This window comes from Ctenopharyngodon idella, chromosome 15 (assembly GCF_019924925.1).
Source record: "Ctenopharyngodon idella isolate HZGC_01 chromosome 15, HZGC01, whole genome shotgun sequence".
Taxonomy (NCBI): Eukaryota; Metazoa; Chordata; class Actinopteri; order Cypriniformes; family Xenocyprididae; genus Ctenopharyngodon; species Ctenopharyngodon idella.
The window spans coordinates 36,957,718-36,975,104 of NC_067234.1; the positions used below are offsets into that span (position 1 = coordinate 36,957,718).

The 17,387-nt window shown below is 39.2% G+C and overlaps 1 protein-coding gene across 6 annotated transcripts in view; it reads left to right on the forward strand.

Annotated features, from left to right (window-relative positions):
* LOC127495146 (eukaryotic translation initiation factor 4 gamma 1-like) overlaps positions 1 to 17,387 on the forward strand; it is a 49,301-nt gene that overhangs the window by 17,858 nt on the left and 14,056 nt on the right. For 4 of the 6 annotated variants that reach the window (XM_051861637.1, XM_051861639.1, XM_051861640.1 and 1 more), the window contains 11 exons: positions 3,375 to 3,514; positions 9,328 to 9,420; positions 11,147 to 12,188; positions 13,160 to 13,242; positions 13,683 to 13,878; positions 14,117 to 14,250; positions 14,337 to 14,456; positions 15,656 to 16,042; positions 16,178 to 16,324; positions 16,634 to 16,870; positions 16,959 to 17,063. In XM_051861637.1, the coding sequence (XP_051717597.1) occupies positions 3,375 to 3,514; positions 9,328 to 9,420; positions 11,147 to 12,188; positions 13,160 to 13,242; positions 13,683 to 13,878; positions 14,117 to 14,250; positions 14,337 to 14,456; positions 15,656 to 16,042; positions 16,178 to 16,324; positions 16,634 to 16,870; positions 16,959 to 17,063 (2,684 nt within the window). Of the gene's footprint in view, positions 1 to 3,374; positions 3,515 to 7,592; positions 7,774 to 8,684; positions 8,914 to 9,327; positions 9,421 to 11,146; positions 12,189 to 13,159; positions 13,243 to 13,682; positions 13,879 to 14,116; positions 14,251 to 14,336; positions 14,457 to 15,655; positions 16,043 to 16,177; positions 16,325 to 16,633; positions 16,871 to 16,958; positions 17,064 to 17,387 lie in introns of those variants that run through there. The other 2 variants (XM_051861641.1, XM_051861642.1) reach the window with 2 other exon arrangements.

Sequence of the window (17,387 nt, forward strand, 5' to 3'; positions counted from 1 at the left end):
GAGTGGAGCAGCAGTCTGTCAGTGCTCACTCACTCTCTGGATGTGGAAGTGATGTGTCTGGTAGGAGCTGGTTGTTATTTTAGTCAAACCCCCACCAGCAGCAGCACGTTCACCGGATCAAATCTCTCTCTCACGTACACACTCGCCCTCCGTCCATCTCCAGTGTGTCTCTCACGACACCCAGAGGACTCACTGACCTGCGGCGCCACATGCAGACAGGGAAAGCAGGTTAGACAAGGGAGGAGTTGAGTTCAGTGTAGACGCACAGAGAGGTGAAAGTATCGAGGCGGACATTGAGAGAGGGGAGCATGGGCAACAGAGCGTCCAGCAGCAGCTCTGAGGGTACGTGACTGTGATTTCTTTTATTCACCCGTCTCAGACTCTCGGTTATGGTCCTGCTGTCTGTCTTTCTGTGGGTTTTAACTATATTTAGTCTCCGCTCGCTCCGGTCAACAATGCTCCCTCAGTAATGCGAGTTGGGTTGGGTTTGACACATAGATTGACTAAAGAAAGAAACAACCAATCAGAACACTTTAAAGTGACCATATGACCAGGTAAGAGGAGTTTTGGGGAGATTTTCATCTCTCTCAATTTAATTTTAATAGAAAAATACTACTCTTGGCATTTGTCTTGCATAGACGGATTTTTTTAATTTTTTTTAATGTAGTTAAAGTAGGTAATATGTTAATACAAATAATAATATATAATATACAATAGATTAAAATGGAATAAATATGCTCAATTAAATAGTACATAATTAGCACTTTTCCATGCTATGACCATTCATTGTGTTAGCGTGCAATCATATGAACTACTTTAAAAGGGGTCATGACATGAGAAATCAAATTTGCCTTGATCTTTTGACATATAAGAGGTCTTTGTATTATTAAAACATCCTGCAAGATTCAGAGATTAAATTGTCTTCCTCATTATGAACAAAGCATTTATTTAATTACGCTCCAAAAATGGCTTGTTTCAATATTGCGGGATCTGTGATGTCATACATTTGCATATGTCATAGACAAATGGTTATACATCATTGCACCTTAAGCCCCGCCCACTGGCGTTCAGTCACGTAATGGCTGACATTTGCCTCCACTGGATATAAGCGTCACATCAAAAGCAAATAGAAGTCATTATAATCACTGACGCTGTCTACGCTAATACAGTATACAGATGTGAGTTCGGTTTCTGAAGTCATTATAATCACTGACGCTGTCTACGCTGATACAGTATACAGATGTGCGTTCAGTTTCTGAAGTCATTATAATGACTGACGCTGTCTACACTGATACAGTATACAGATGTGCGTTCGGTTTCTGAAGTCATTATAATGACCGACGCTGTCTACGCTGATACAGTATACAGATGTGAGTTCGGTTTCTGAAGTCATTATAATGACCGACGCTGTCTACACTGATACAGTATACAGATGTGCGTTCGGTTTCTGAAGTCATTATAATGACCGACGCTGTCTACGCTGATACAGTATACAGATGTGCATTCAGTTTCTGAAGTCGTTATGACTAACGCCGTCTACGCTGATACAGTATACAGATGTGCGTTCAGTTTCTGAAGTCATTATAATGACTGACGCTGTCTACACTGATACAGTATACAGATGTGTGTTCAGTTTCATTATCACTGACGCTGTCTACACTGATACAGTATACAGATGTGCGTTCAGTTTCTGAAGTCGTTATAATGACTAATGCTGTCTACACTGATACAGTATACAGATGTGAGTTCGGTTTCTGAAGTCATTATAATGACCGACGCTGTCTACACTGATACAGTATACAGATGTGCGTTCAGTTTCTGAAGTCATTATAATGACTGACGCTGTCTACACTGATACAGTATACAGATGTGCGTTCGGTTTCTGAAGTCATTATAATGACCGACGCTGTCTACGCTGATACAGTATACAGATGTGCATTCAGTTTCTGAAGTCGTTATGACTAACGCCGTCTACGCTGATACAGTATACAGATGTGCGTTCAGTTTCTGAAGTCATTATAATGACCGACGCTGTCTACACTGATACAGTATACAGATGTGCGTTCAGTTTCTGAAGTCATTATAATGACTGACGCTGTCTACACTGATACAGTATACAGATGTGTGTTCAGTTTCATTATCACTGACGCTGTCTACACTGATACAGTATACAGATGTGCGTTCAGTTTCTGAAGTCGTTATAATGACTAATGCTGTCTACACTGATACAGTATACAGATGTGTGTTCAGTTTCTGACATACTCCACACGCTTGAGTCTGTCGACAACAGGACAAATGGAAGAGTGAAAGAACGTTCGCTTTGACACGTCCAGTTTAACAGCTGGTTTGAGTCTCTGTACAGACTTCAGAAAGATCCCAGCGACAAGTGGATGGCTTATTTTAATGGCATTCCAGAGGATTATATGTTTGTTCGGAGCATTTTGTTTTGTAAACGAGGCACAGTGTAATGGAGAGTTCACAAAGAAACTTTTGTTGAAAGATGAAGCAACCGACTGTATTGGATCTGACAGCAGCTGTATCACAAACCGTAAATAAGCGACTTAATAATGCTTTGTCTGTAAATGATGGTTTATATGGATAGTTTTCAATAGTAAGTGGGTGCTGATACTGTTTCCTATGCAATGATGTTAGCCAATCAAAACAGTGCCTGTTTACTGACAAGCTTTAAAGGAGCCGCGCCTTAAAAACGGATAATTTCAGACAGAGTCAGAATGAGGGTTGAAAATGAACCTCAAGGAACATATTAAAATAATAAAATCCATGTCATGACCCCTTTAATCCTGATTTTTGGTCATTTTTGAAGCGTGACACCATGTCTCGATCACTATGAACTGTTGTGGTGCGGAAAAGAGCTGGTGTATTTAATATCACACAGGGTTGGAATGACAAGAAAGTATGTATATAATGCCAGAATTTTCATTTTTGGCTGGACTGTGCTTTTAAGGACATTAAAACGACTATACAAACCACCAGCGTGTATGTAGATGAGAGCAGTGGTTGTTTTCTGAGGGTGTGCAGTTCAAATATAAATTTTGGCTGTAACAGATTGTGTTTGCTAAAGGAGGGTGGTGTGTGTGTGTGTGTGTGTGTACGCATTTACCTGGTTACGAATCACTGATAATTCAGTGTTTTGTGCTGTTAACTTCTGAGGATTTCACTTCAACTGACCTAAGAGACTTTTAAAGTGTTCTTCACTTTGCCAGCCACAGTTTTTCTCTTCTACGTGATGTTTAGGATGAGTGAATCTAAATTGGGTGATATCACAATAATACTGAACTGATATAAACCCATGCACAGGCATTTTGATGAAGTCTGAGACATTTGTAACATTTTCTCTTGTGTGTTTCTTCCAGCCGGGGCGTATTACCCTGCTCAGCCCCAGTTCACGCCTCCTGTTGCCCCTGCGCCTGTTATTATGAACCCCGCCCCCCAACAGCAACAGGCCCCTCCCCCTCAACAGCAGCAAGCTCCGCCCAGACGGGAACGTAAGCAGGTAAGGCATGAATCGACAGCTTGCTTTCTACATCTACAGCTTCAGTGTTTTGGGATTTCTTTATATTTTTTACTTCCATCTCTTGCAGTACCAGAAAATATTGCTGTCAAGGTTTTTAATTTGACATTTTTATCAGCAATTTATTTGCAAATTAACAATCATTTTAGTGAGCCGTATGTCATCTATCCAGATTAATTTGTTAATTTCATGCCTCTTTAATTGCCACAAAGTGATTAAATCAAGTCTTTGCAATGACTGTCTCTCTGGGTCAATGTGATTTACATTTATGTGGCATTTATGTGCATTAACCAAAGTTTGATAAGAAGATCTTTTCTGTTTGAAATTGTTTGCAAAGATTCACCTGAATTTTGGAGGAAGTTTTCATCATTAACACACATGGTGGAGTCCTGCTGTGCTTGCTGCTTGTGTTTTGAATACATTTTTAAAAGCTTTTGGTTTGGTTTGTCCCTCTCAGACCTGATGATGTTCTGAGCTCATGTCCTAAATGAAAGCATTGGGTTTTTATGAAGCCGTTAAGATGTTTTCAAACACAGTGATACAATTACCCGTCAAGGACGGAACCTCCGAATTAGAACTTCTGTTGCCGTGATACCAGATTCATCTCATGGCAACAGTCGGGTTCCATAAATTCCCATTAATTTTCTCCATAGGAAATCGATGTTTAATACTAACACACTGTAAAGACAGATCTACCTTAAGCTCTGCTTTATTTAAACTTCTGTTGAAGTCATCAGTCAATGTCTTCATTTTTTTTAAAAATCATGTTTAACAGTGCAATTGCCGATAAAGAACTGCATTACCCATGAGCCTATGTAAAATGTATTATAGCACAGCTCTATATAAAAAGTTGGATATATATTATATCCAACTTTATCCACATGCATACAGTACACTCAGCTGTCTGATTGCTTGTATCATTGCAAAGTGTAAACAATATTTATCGCCCAGCACTAATATGATAAATGTGACTAAAGCGTGAAGATATTATAAACATTAACATGCTTTGAAACAATGTGTATTGTGAAAGTAATATAGAAATAAATTTAACTTGACTTGGTACACATCTGATTTTGCAGTAAACTTAAGCAACATTGTTTCTATACTTTTAAATCAACTATTTTATGTTTTTTGAGCACTTTTTTATTGCATTGCTCGCAGTGCTTTCTGTCATTACAGTTTATTTGCTTCTTTAAATCATAAGCAATGCTAAGTTATGTTATGATTCACCTCGTAGCTGGTTGGTTTGGTTCATAACTCTTTAACAGAGACTTTTTACAAATCCTATGGGAAAAATACTTCTGTAACCAAGACTGCTGAAAAAGTGGACAGATTTTAGCATATTTTCTTCCCGATTGTGCTGTATATCCGAGTGAAATGGCTTTTGGAAGAAGAACAAATGTAGGACGAGGCTTGATTTTGTCCATGGGGAATTGATTGGATGGTTGTGGTTTGCTATTGGTGGATCTCATGTGAGTGACGGGTTGCCCCGCCCTTGTCAATAGAGAAGAGATCTCGCTGCAAGATGGAGGGAAGTTATTCTGATTCAAGATTACGAGGCACATGAATTTTAAAAAAAATGTGCACAGATAAATTGAATAAAAAAATAAAAAAAAACAAGAATTCTCCATTTTGATTTCATGGCAGAAGAATCACCACAAAAACTGCAGCATTGTGCATTAAGCTTGAAATCATACCTGCAAACTAGTCGTTTTGAATCAAAATATGTAATTTTTTGGGGGGGGTGATGGGGGGTGTCAGGGTGAGTTTGCAGGCACAATAAATCAAAAATGGGCTACTTTCCCATAGACTGGATTGAGACCATAAACGTCTCTTGAGCTGTCATGATCTTTTTTGTCACTCTCTGGTAGGGCTGGGCGATCTTTCCGATTTTTTTTCGATTAATTCGAATTTAATGTTTTGCCTCGATTTTATTTTATTTTTTTAAATCGAGAAATCGTTTTTTTTTTTTTTTTTTTTTTTTTTTTTGAATAAAAATGTTAGCAAGCGTTACAGTTAGATATGTTGACAATACAGCCATGATAACCGTATTAGGAGAAGAAAATGATCCGACCTCTTGATGGCGCCGGCGCGCCTGATTAACCGCTCTCATGTGACGCTCTATGAGCGTAGAGCACATCACTATTCTTAAGCGGCTGTTCATTCAGAAATGCTTTATTGCATTATAAAAATGAGACACAGGCAGTGGAATGAGAAAAAAGGCAAAGTTATTAAATGCAAGTTGAGCTTTTTTTTTTTTTTTTCAACTTGACCGCCATGTTTTTAGAATTTCATGGGTGAGACGCTGCAAAAGACGCTAGTCACAATTGCAACACCTAAACATGTCTGCCAAACATAAAATCAATAGGACAGACAAAACCTGTAAACCTGTTTGATATTTCATGTTTGCATGATGGTGACAGGCTGAAAGCTGCTGTGGTTTTCTGTTTTTACAAAGCATTTGCTGTTAATAATAGCCTATTACTGGTGTTATTTATTGCTATTACTTTTTGGCTAAGAAATATTTAGCATTTTCTTATTTTATATTTCTGAGTATATAGGATGTGTTTAAGATAAGTTTGTACAACATTTGTCTTCATATTTCAGGCATATTTCTGCAAAGATATTTAACAAATTGTTTTACATTTACACCATGTTGATCACTTCATGTGTGGTGCACTTGTAATGGAACTTTTTTTAACCAAATTGTTAATAAAAAGAATGTTACTTAATTCATATTGTAGTTAAGTTTTTAAGTTGACTAGTTAAACAGTAAAAAAAAAAAAAATCTAAATCGCGAATCGGTCAGTCGTTCTGAAAAAATCTGTGGTGTGACAGACACATCGCTGTAGCGCTTCAGTTCAAACAGAGGCAGAGCGCACGTGAACCGATCAACTCTTCCGCTTTACAACACGAAATAAACATGAATGGATGTAGGATGAATGAATACCGAAGGTATGTTGAAAGATCCAGTACAACTTACTGAAATCTGTATCATGTCATATGTAACATTAATTGATTGTTTCAACCGTGCAAAAGCGCCAATAAAATAGCTTGTAAAAATATCACATTTACCATAACATTTACCTCAGAAAAGTTCAATGTCAAAAAACTTGTTAGTCGGCTACAAAAATGAACTCAGAGAGGAGCATTTTGATATATATCCACTGTGACTACAGGCCATTGCATATCCATGTAATTAACATGTGCTTCAATACTGAATGTATAAAACCGTTTTATGACGGCCACCATTTAAATGTTTAGCCGATATTAAAAACGAGTAGAAACATAATTGTCATTAAAAATGTATTATGATGTTATTATAAAAACTTCTTTGTGTAATTTATATGTAAGTAGCTTACAAATCAATTAATTTTAACCTTTAATATTATAATGATATACCAGCTGTGGTTCCCTGTATAGTTTACAGCATTAGTTGAGAGATATTTTTTTCTTTGAGGAAATTTGCCATGTACTGTACCTGATAACCCCCAAATTAATCATTATTGAAATGAAGGTAATCAAATCGAAATCAAATCGCAAGCTTCTGAATCAAAATCAAATCCAATTGTGAAATTTGTGTCAATGCCCAGCCCTAGTGTCTATAATTTATTTTTATTTATTTTTTTTACAATTTATTTTGTTGGGGGAGTACACCAGAATGCTTAGTTTACATGTTAAAATCACGAGAATTTTCTCATTGGGGAGGATCCCCCCAGACCCCCCTACTACTATTTACTTTGTAAACATGTTACCTTTTTCACCACTTTGGAGTTAGCAGGTATGTGAAATGCATTGGTCCCGTTGTTTTGTGTCATACTGATACACTACTATATTTCCACAGCTGATTAAAGGTCATTTCCATCAAAAGACACTGGTGAAGCATCAGCGGTTTAGTATGGGATGTGTTGAGCGTGTGTTTGCTGCTGTTATCAGGGTCTCTGGGAGCTCACAGCTGGGAAACTGTAGTGGACTTTGAGTTCTCGTGTCTCACATTCAGTCGGTCAGTGAGATTACATTTCTGAGGAATAGAAACTGAGCGAAAGTTGTGGAAGGAAGAAAAGAGGCGGAGAAAAGAGAGAGACACTGTTGGCATGACAGAGAGAGAGAGCTGCAACAAACTGTTGTATTATATAATATATGAATGAATGTACTATATAATATAGTTGCTTTCATTGAGAAACATTTGCCGTCAGTACTTATGCGAAGGACATGGGAAATTTATCTTCATGAAATTACAGGTTGGGATATAATTTTGTCATGACATGCTTTGAGCCAAAAAAAAAAAATTATGATTTTTGTGAGACAGTAAACTTTAAAGTCTGTCCACGTATTTTCCATTAAACATTTTGGATTGAGCTTTATTTGGATTAAATGCTCTTTTATAAGTCAGTGAGAATTGTTTTCATTTCTGTTTCATTTTTTGGTATCCTCAAACAAACTGTTGTAAAGATGAACAGCATTCAATGATCAAGAATCAGATTTAATAATAAACGCATTTAAATCTGTGCTTTGACACTGATTATCTGGTTTATTTCTGATATTTTTATATCATTTTTATATGAAGTTCTAAATGCGCTGCAACTTTAAAATTTAGTAGCCAAATTGTCATTTTAATTTCAAACCCTGCATTCAAAAGTTTGGGGTCATTAAGATTTTTAAAATGTTTTTGAAAGAGTCTCTTCTGTTCACCAAAACTGCATTTATTTGATTAAAAATAAAACAGTCAAATATTATTACAATTTAAAATAGCTGTTTTCTATGTGAATATTTGATAAACTGTAATTTATTTCTGTGATCAAAGCTGAATTTTCAGTATCATTACTCTAGTCTTCAATGTCACATGATCCTTCAAAAATCATTTTAATATATTGATGATTTGATGCTCAAGAGACATTTATTATTATCATCAATGTTGTAAACAGTTGTGCTGCTTCATATTTTTGTGTATATTTTTTTTTTCAGGATTCTTTGAGTAGAAAATTAAACAAAAACTGCAATTATTTGAAATAGGAATCTTTTGTGGCATTATTCATGTCAGTTTTGAACTATTTAAAACGGCAAAGTCAGTGAGTTCAGTTCTGGAGCTCCACGTGGCTCTCAGTCTCCACCCCCGTCTCTCTCTCTCTCTCTGTTCAGTGTGGTGGGCGTTCCACATTCCTGTGCTCTCGTTTCACAAGGCCAAATTCTCTCTCTCTCTCACTCTGTTTTTCCTTCCCTCCTCTCCTGTACGTGAGAGAGAGTTTGAGGCCCACGTCGGCCCAGGCTGTGTGTGAATGTGCTGCCCCATTTAGTGTGTCTGAGTTAGGCTGAGTTTAAACTTCAGCCCCAGGATGAGCCGGGCCTAGCAGAGCTCAACCTCTCCGTCCGAGGGGAGGAAGGTAGGGAATGTGCTGTCTCATGCGTGCGTGTGTGTATGTCTGTGTGTCTGTGTGGGTGTTTGTCTCGTTGACCTGGTGAGCCAATATATAATTCATTGCGATAGATAAGTTGGACAAACGGACTGCTTTGAGTTTGTGTGAGTTTTAAGAGGCCGTGTGAAAGTTTTCAAGGGTCTTGTGCATTCTCTTCTTTATAAGGTGCTCCACGTTGTGCGTGTGTGTCTGTGTGTTTGCCAGAGACATTCGCAGCATATTTTGTCTCTTACAGCACCGATAAATGCTTCTTGGATTAAATCACACGCTGTTGTTGTTGTTTTCTTGTTGTTCATATCGTCTTTTCCATGTGGTGCATGTCAACTTGTGTCTGTCTCATGTTCTCATTCTTTGTTGTGTGTTCTAAATGCTTCTCTCTAGATCAGGATCAGAGACCCTAATCAGGGAGGTCGTGACATCACAGAAGAGATCATGTCAGGAGGTCGCAGTGGCTTGACACCTACGCCTCCACAGGTAATTCGCACACACCTGAATGCCCGAAAATTAACATTGTGTCCTTTACACACCCTCATGCCGGTCCAAATGACTTCATTGAGAATCATTTGCCATCAGTACTGATGCAAATTTCATTTAACTTCATCAAATTACATGTTGGGATATAATTTTGTCATCATGACATGTTTTGGGTCACGATTTACAATATAAATACACTGACTTTTGTGAAAAAACAGCTCATTATTTTATTAATTGACAGTCTGTCCGATAATCTACAACATTAAACATTTATTTTGAAGTGATCTATATTTGGCATTAACCCTCTAGTGCTGCTCATGTGCCGGACAAATATGGCCAAAAAAAAAAAAATTATTAATGAATTGAATGTACTATATTTTAGTTCGCTAATGTTTTTTTATTTAATATTTTTGTATTTTTAGGGTATTTTATGGTCCTACATTATATTTATGGAATAGTTGTGATCCAAAAAAAAAGTTTATTTTAATGAAAAAATGCATAAAAAATACTACTAAAGCCATAAATCTAAAGCTCCAAATTGAGGTTGATATCTCAAAAAATGAGCTTTCAGTAAAATTTTGTTTGGGTGCAGTATCAAACGTTTCCACTAGGTGAAATTTGCTTCCCATTCATTTCCAGTGTGGCTATTTTTGACTAGTGTGACTTTTTTCAGGACCATTAAACCTTCTTGAATCATGTCCTTGATTTTTATTTTTTGTGTGTGTGTGTTTGTGTTCACACAGCATGTGTCAAAATCTTTCCAAGTTTTGTACAATGAAGTAAAAAATTCTACAACAAAACAAAGTAACATTTTTCGGTCAAAAACGACCAAACAGCACCAGAGGGTTAACAAAATAAATGCTGTATCATAAGAGAAGTCACTGAGAATTGTTTTTCTATTTTGTTTTATTTAATGGTATCCTCAAACAATGATTAGCTGTCGTAAAAGCTCAACGTTATTTAATGATTCAGAATCATATTTAATCATAAATATATTTAAAGGCACAATATGTAAGGTTTTTGGATTAAATTATCCAAAAACCACTAGAACGGTGTTATATATTTTGTTGACTTGTGTACTTACATTATCCCAAATATTTCCAAGAATGTTTAAATACTGAGAAATAAGCTATTTTAACCAGGACTCGGGCCGTCCGTGCATCGCCTATCAATGTCCGTGTTAACCTCGATTTCCGGTTTTACTTTGTAGAAACAATGGAAACACCAAAGACGTTTTAATATATTATATGTTTTATTAGACAAGGGAACAACAGTTTGGATACATTTATAGACAGAAAACTAATCATTGTTACCCCACATACACTTGACCGGAAGAAGCAGAAGCGGTGACTGTGGCATAATAAAAGTTGCTCTCGAGACGCGTGTCGCGCTCGTTTCTCATTAGCAATCGCTCCAGCGGCCTCGTTCAGCTCCCACAGCACTCGGCCCTGCTCTGCTTCATAGTAGCGTTAATAATCTCATCCATGAACAAGATTTCTGCCCGAGTCCTGTCGGATTCCCTTGGAGACGACATTTCCCATGATTCTGTGATCTCGGCGTCATCAAGCTACGCCTTTAATTTGAGTAAGTGACCTCTAGTGGTATAAAATTACATATTGTGCCTTTTAAATCGAAGCTGTGACTATAATAATCTGGTTTCTGATATTTTGCACAAGTAATGTATAATGCAATAAACTTTCATTTTTGCATAAACTATTCCTTAAAGCCCAACGGTGACAACGCCATACCTACGGCCGTCATGACAACCAGGGCGGAGTTTCCCATCCCTCCAGGTGAAAGCCCGATACCCGACGCCCCGCCGACTCCGCCGCCTGTCAGTCCGATAAGTGATACGGTAGATGCTCCGCCCCCAGCATCTGTAGACGAAGCCCATATGATGCCCACTGTGGTAGAACCGCCCCCCTCTAATGGTGCAGAAGCCACACCCACTAAAATCAAAGAGGAGGGGCCTGTGACTGTAACGCTGCCTGTCCCCACCCCCCAGGCAGAGCCTGCACTGGAATCTCCAATAGTGCAGCCGGAAGAGCTCCAGCTGTTCAACGGAGTCCCAGCAAGAGACATCAGCCCTATTGCTGAGCCGGACATCACTAAAGAAGCACCACCGGTTACCACAGAAATCCCTGATAGGACTGTTCCTCCTCAGGTTGTCAAGGAGACCCCCATTGCGGTTGTTAAGGAAGTGCCAGCTCCTGTTGTTAAGGAGCCTACTCCTCCAGTTGTCAAGGAGCCTACTCCTCCAGTTGTCAAGGAGCCTACTCCTCCAGTTGTCAAGGAGCCTACTCCTCCAGTTGTCAAGGAGCCTACTCCTCCAGTTGTCCAGGAGCCTACTCCTCCAGTTGTCCAGGAGCCTATTCCTCCGGTTGTCAAGGAGATCCCTGTTCCTGTCGTCAAGGAGGCCGCCGCTCCTGTTGTAAAGGAGACCCCCGCTCCTGTTGTCAAGGCAACCATCCCTGTGGTTGCCAAGGAAGCGCCTACAGCGGTTGATGCAGAAGCCCTTACACAGGAGACTGTTGTCAAGGAAATGCCTGATGTCAAGGAGACGCCTGCTAAACAAGTCCTGGAAACTCCACTTGTCGTCAAGGAAACACCTTCCCTCGCTGCCAAGGAAACCCCCGAACCACTTTTGAGGGAAGCCACTGTCCCTTCAGAGGTTGTTGCGTGTGTTTCTAAAGCCACGCCCCCTCCGACAGAAGAGCGAGAGGAGACGCCCACTACACAGACCACGCCCTCTGAGAGTACTTCGCAAGGTGCGTGTCGTAAGGCACTTCATAACACAGTGGCAGTTTTATTTTAGTATTTATTTCAGTTTTCAATAGTTTTAGTTTAGTTTACAACAATGCTACATAGTGCAAGTGTTGACGCGAGGCGAGATATAGTAGGCATTAGCGTAAAATGCTGCCGTCAGTCATACTGAGCAAGTTTTAAGAGAATGTAGCTGATGTTATTCGATGAATCAGCGTTTTTGAACAAATCTCTTGAATGAATGATTCAATGACTCACTCATAAAGACTTCTTGTTTCATTATTGAAAGAATCAAAAAAATTTTAAACAAATCTCTTGAATGAATGATTTAATGACATAGATTTTTAATAGTCACTTTCGCCACCTAGTGGCGTAACAATATAATCAATATAATCCTTATTTGAAGCACCATGTTACTTTCAAAAGGGGATTTGCTATATTTTGATCGCTACTGTAGACATCACTGTTTATATCTGAACTATAAACTTTTAACTCAGTACTTTTGTGATAATTTTAATTATTGTAAGACAGAAACAACGATACTGTGTGGTTGAAAAGACTGTTTCTGAAGCTGTTTCATACCTATACATGACAACGGCTCTCTCTGGATCAGTGGCAGCACCAACACAGATCTGAATGCTCCGGTATGATTTTATAAAAGATTTAATAGACAGAGGAAAATCGTTATCATTTAGGAATCAGATCAAGTTGGGTGTTTGAATCGAGATTATGATCTTTTAACGATTAATTGTGCAGCTCTAATACCTTCAATAGTAACCCAAGAACACATGTTAAGTACTATAAGCTAAATGAGGAAGTGCGCATTGACCAAGCATTAGCGTTTGTGTTTTTGCATAGAGTATGTTTCTGGCCTAAAGCTCTTTCCACTCTCCTCTGTTGGAATTTAATGCAGCCACAGTGTTTAGTCAATAGTGCAATATGTCTTCATACTCAGTGTGTGTTTGTGTATTTGCAGTGGTTTCTGTGCCAAAGAAGAAGAGAAAGATGAAAGACCTGAACAAGAAGGAGGCGGGAGATCTTCTTGATGCCTTCAAAGAGGTGTGTAGAAGAGCGCCAACTGTTATGCCCAGAAACTGCTTCTTTGTATTCATTCAACAACAATAGCATAGTTCAAGGCCTGTTCGTTATGTACATTTGGCTGATGCTTTCATTGCAGTGAGTAATGTGAATCCCAGACTGAACATTTTTTTTAAACATTTACGGGCTTTAATGCAAAAAAAAAAAAAGGTTTTGAAAATGCAGATTTCACTCACAGTGCAAAATTCAACCCATCAGAAAAATGTTATAGATTTGTCTTCTAGCATGGAACGATGAATTCTGAGTGATAAAGTGATATGGATAATGATAATAACAATTGTTTATTATTATAAATATTATTTTGAGCTTATAACTTACTGGTCGGTATGCATATGGTGCATTTGTGTTCTGTGTGAATAGGCCTTTTTAAGTTAAACGTTACCTGTTGTCTTATTTTAAAGCCAACGCCACCTGAGCCAGAGGTCGCACCTCCAGTGAAGGCGGAGCCAGAGAACATTGCTCCAGTGGCTCCGCCCCCTGCTGAAGATGTGGATGAGACGTGGGAGGAGAAGGAAGATAAACTTGATGCTGAAAACATAAAACCGCAGAGTCCAACCCCGACCTCACCCACCGAACAGAAATACCAGTATAAAGCAGGTAACGAATGATAAATAGTATGCATCAGATCATTTTAAAGTTGATGTACTTATGTAATATAATCATTCAGACATCAGTTGCAAATTAAGGCTTCGTGACAAATATATTGACCAAGCCAATTAATTATTATGTGGCTATTCCACAAAACCAAAAAGGTGCATGGAAAAGACAAAAATTGTCTGTTTAGAAACCCAGATCACTGGACAACTGTTGAAATTGTCCTCGTTGTTTCCCACAGAACAATGGAAACCCCTGAACCCAGAGGAGAAGAAGAAATACGACCGAGAGTTCCTGCTCGGCTTCCAGTTCATCAGTGCCAGCATGCACAAACCTGAGGGTCTACCGCAAATCTCAGACGTAGTGCTGGATAAGGTAACTAAAGCCCACATACACACACACACACACACACACACTCAGATAAAGTATCTATGTGTTTACAGTGTTTTCTCTCTCGGCAGGCCAATAAAACTCCTCTGAGGCAGCTGGATCCGAGTCGCTTGCCTGGAATGAACTGTGGTCCTGATTTCACGCCTTCGTTTGCCAATCTCGGCCGTCCATCAGCTGGCGGGCGTGGCCCGGTCAGTTACCATTGCAGTGTCACATGAAATGCATGCTTTTCTGAAAGATATTTTACTGGACTGCACTGTTTTTACTGTAAATAGACAATCTGTTGTTCTATCTATCCATTGTTCTATCGTTCTGTCTTGTCATTCTGTCGTTCTATTGTTTCGTTTTGTCTGTTGTTCTTTCGTTCTGTCTGTCATTCTAATGTTCTGTCTGTCGTTCTATCATTTTGTCTGGCATTCTATCGTTCTGTCTGCTGTCATTTTATGTCTGCCGTCACTTTGTTCTGTCTGTCGTCTTTTTGTTCTGTCTGTTGTTCTGTCAGTCGTTCTATCGGTTCTATCATTTTGTCTGTCGTTCTATCGTTTTGTCTGCCGTTGTTTCATTCTGTCTGTCGTTGTTTCGTTCTGACGGTCATTCTATCATTTCATTCTGTCTGTCGTTCTATCGTTTTGTCTGTCGTTCTATCGTTTTGTCTGTCTGTCGTTGTTTCATTCTGTCAGTCGTTTTATCATTTTGTCTGCCTTTGTTTCGTTCTGTCTGTCGTCATTTCGTTCCATCGGTCGTTCTGTCGTTTTGTCTGTCTGTCGTCATTTCATTCTGTCTGTCGTCGTTTCGTTCTGGTGGTCGTTCTATCGTTTTTGTCTGACGTTCTATCGTTTGTCTGTCATTCTATCATTCTGTCTTCCGTTCTGTCTGTTGTTGTTTCGTTCTGTCTGTCGTTCTGTAATTTTGTCTGTCGTTCTATTATTTTGTCTGTTATTCTATCATTTTTTCTGTCGTTCGATCGTTTTCTGTTGTGTTTTCAGTTCTAAAGTTTTGTCTGTCGTTCTATAGTTTCTATCGTTTTGTCTGTCGTTCTAACATTCTGTCTGTCGTTGTTTTGTTCTGTCTTTTTCTGTCGTTTTGTCTGTCTTTCTATCATTTTGTCTGTCTTTCTATCATTTTGTCTGTCGTTCTATCGTTCTGTCTGTCGTTGTTCTGTCATCCTATCTATTGTTCTATCTGTCTGTGTCTATCGTTCTGTCTATCATTCTATCTGTCTGTCGTTCTATCTGTCTATCGTTCTGTCTATCTGTCTTCTCATATAGCTTTTTATTAATTGCATGACTTTTGTTATTGACTTTGTTCTTGCCATGAAGAAGCCTTTCTGCTGACATGGCACTTAAAAAATAATAAATGAATAAATAATTTTTTTTCTCTGTCTCACTAGCCATCAGGTCTGAGCGGCCCTCGACGTTCAGGTCAAGGTCAGCGCGGGAAGGAGCCACGGAAGATCATCGCGAGCGTTTCCCTGACAGAAGACGTCCAGCTGAATAAAGCGGAGAAGGCCTGGAAACCGTCAGTGAAGCGCAGCAGCGGTCGTGTCGACGAGGACGACCCCGACTTTATAAAGACGCAGGAGCTGTTCAAGCGCGTCCGCAGCGTGTTGAACAAACTGACACCACAGATGTTCCAGCCGCTGATGAAGCAGGTGACCGAACTGACCATTGACACGGAAGAACGCTTGAAAGGAGTTATCGACCTCATCTTTGAGAAGGCCATCTCAGAGCCTAACTTCTCTGTCGCCTACGCCAACATGTGCCGTTGCCTTATGGGGGTGAGTGTGTGATCAGAATGGTTGTGTTTGTGCTCTAGTGATGATTGCAATACTGTGCTGTGTGTCTGACCAGTGCAGTGATCGCAAAAGCCAATTCTTCACCAAAGTTGGTGTGTTTTGTCTCTCTCGTTACAGCTGAAAGTTCCCACCACAGATAAACCTGGAGTGTCGGTGAATTTCAGGAAGTTGCTGCTGAATCGTTGTCAGAAAGAGTTCGAGAAGGATAAAGATGATGATGAAACATTTGAAAAGAAGCAGAAAGAGTTGGATGCTGCCGCAGGGGTATGAACAAAAAATCGAATCGCAATTTTGACTGCTGTTTGAAACATGATTTGGGCAGCAATCATCATGATTTATAGCAGGAAGACAGTTTGTGAATTGTTCAAAAACTTTTTTCATATAGCGTGCAAACTGCACAACTGCATTCATTGTTATTAATTGTTCAGAATATCTAATGTTAGGGTGTTTTAAAAAAATGTTTAAAGTATTTATCATTGCATATTGCATGGTTACACATATTATTGTAAAATAAAGTCACATTGTTATACATAATGGTATTTATGACTTCACTTCCCGTCTCTGCCCCTTCAGGAAGAGGAGAAGCAAAGGTTGAAGGAGGAGCTAGAGGACGCCAAAGACAAAGCCCGTCGACGATCACTAGGCAACATCAAGTTCATTGGCGAGTTGTTCAAGTTGAAGATGCTGACAGAAACCATCATGCATGACTGCATTGTGAAACTGCTGAAGAACCACGACGAAGAGAGTTTAGAGTGTCTGTGCCGGCTGCTGTCGACCATCGGGAAGGACCTGGATTTTGAGAAGGCGAAGGTGACGCACGCACATTACATCTAGGACCAGCCGAAAGTGTGTGCATGTATGTTAATATTGAGCTGTGTCTCTTTTTTTGTCTTTTTAGCCCCGAATGGATCAATATTTCAACCAGATGGAGAAAATTATTAAGGAGCGGAAAACCTCTTCCAGAATTCGCTTCATGCTGCAGGACGTTATTGATTTACGACGGGTAAGACGCTGTGAGTGTGTGTGTGTGTATGTGAGTAGGGGTGTGCGATATCACGATTAAAATGTCTCAACCGAAGGTATAGCCGAAGCGTGCACACACTAAAAGCCTGTCAAACAGCACATGAGTGCTGAACAGTGTTATCTTTCACATCTTATTGTGCTTGAACTGTCAAATACACACAAGGTTTACATAAACACAGTCAATTATGTGTTAAGTGAACATAAACAGTTATGAGAAAAAGGGATGTGTGTCTGTATATTAGATCCGTGCATGAGGTCTTAAAGTGACCGCAGCCTAATAAACCTACTGCCGCTTGTCATTAAT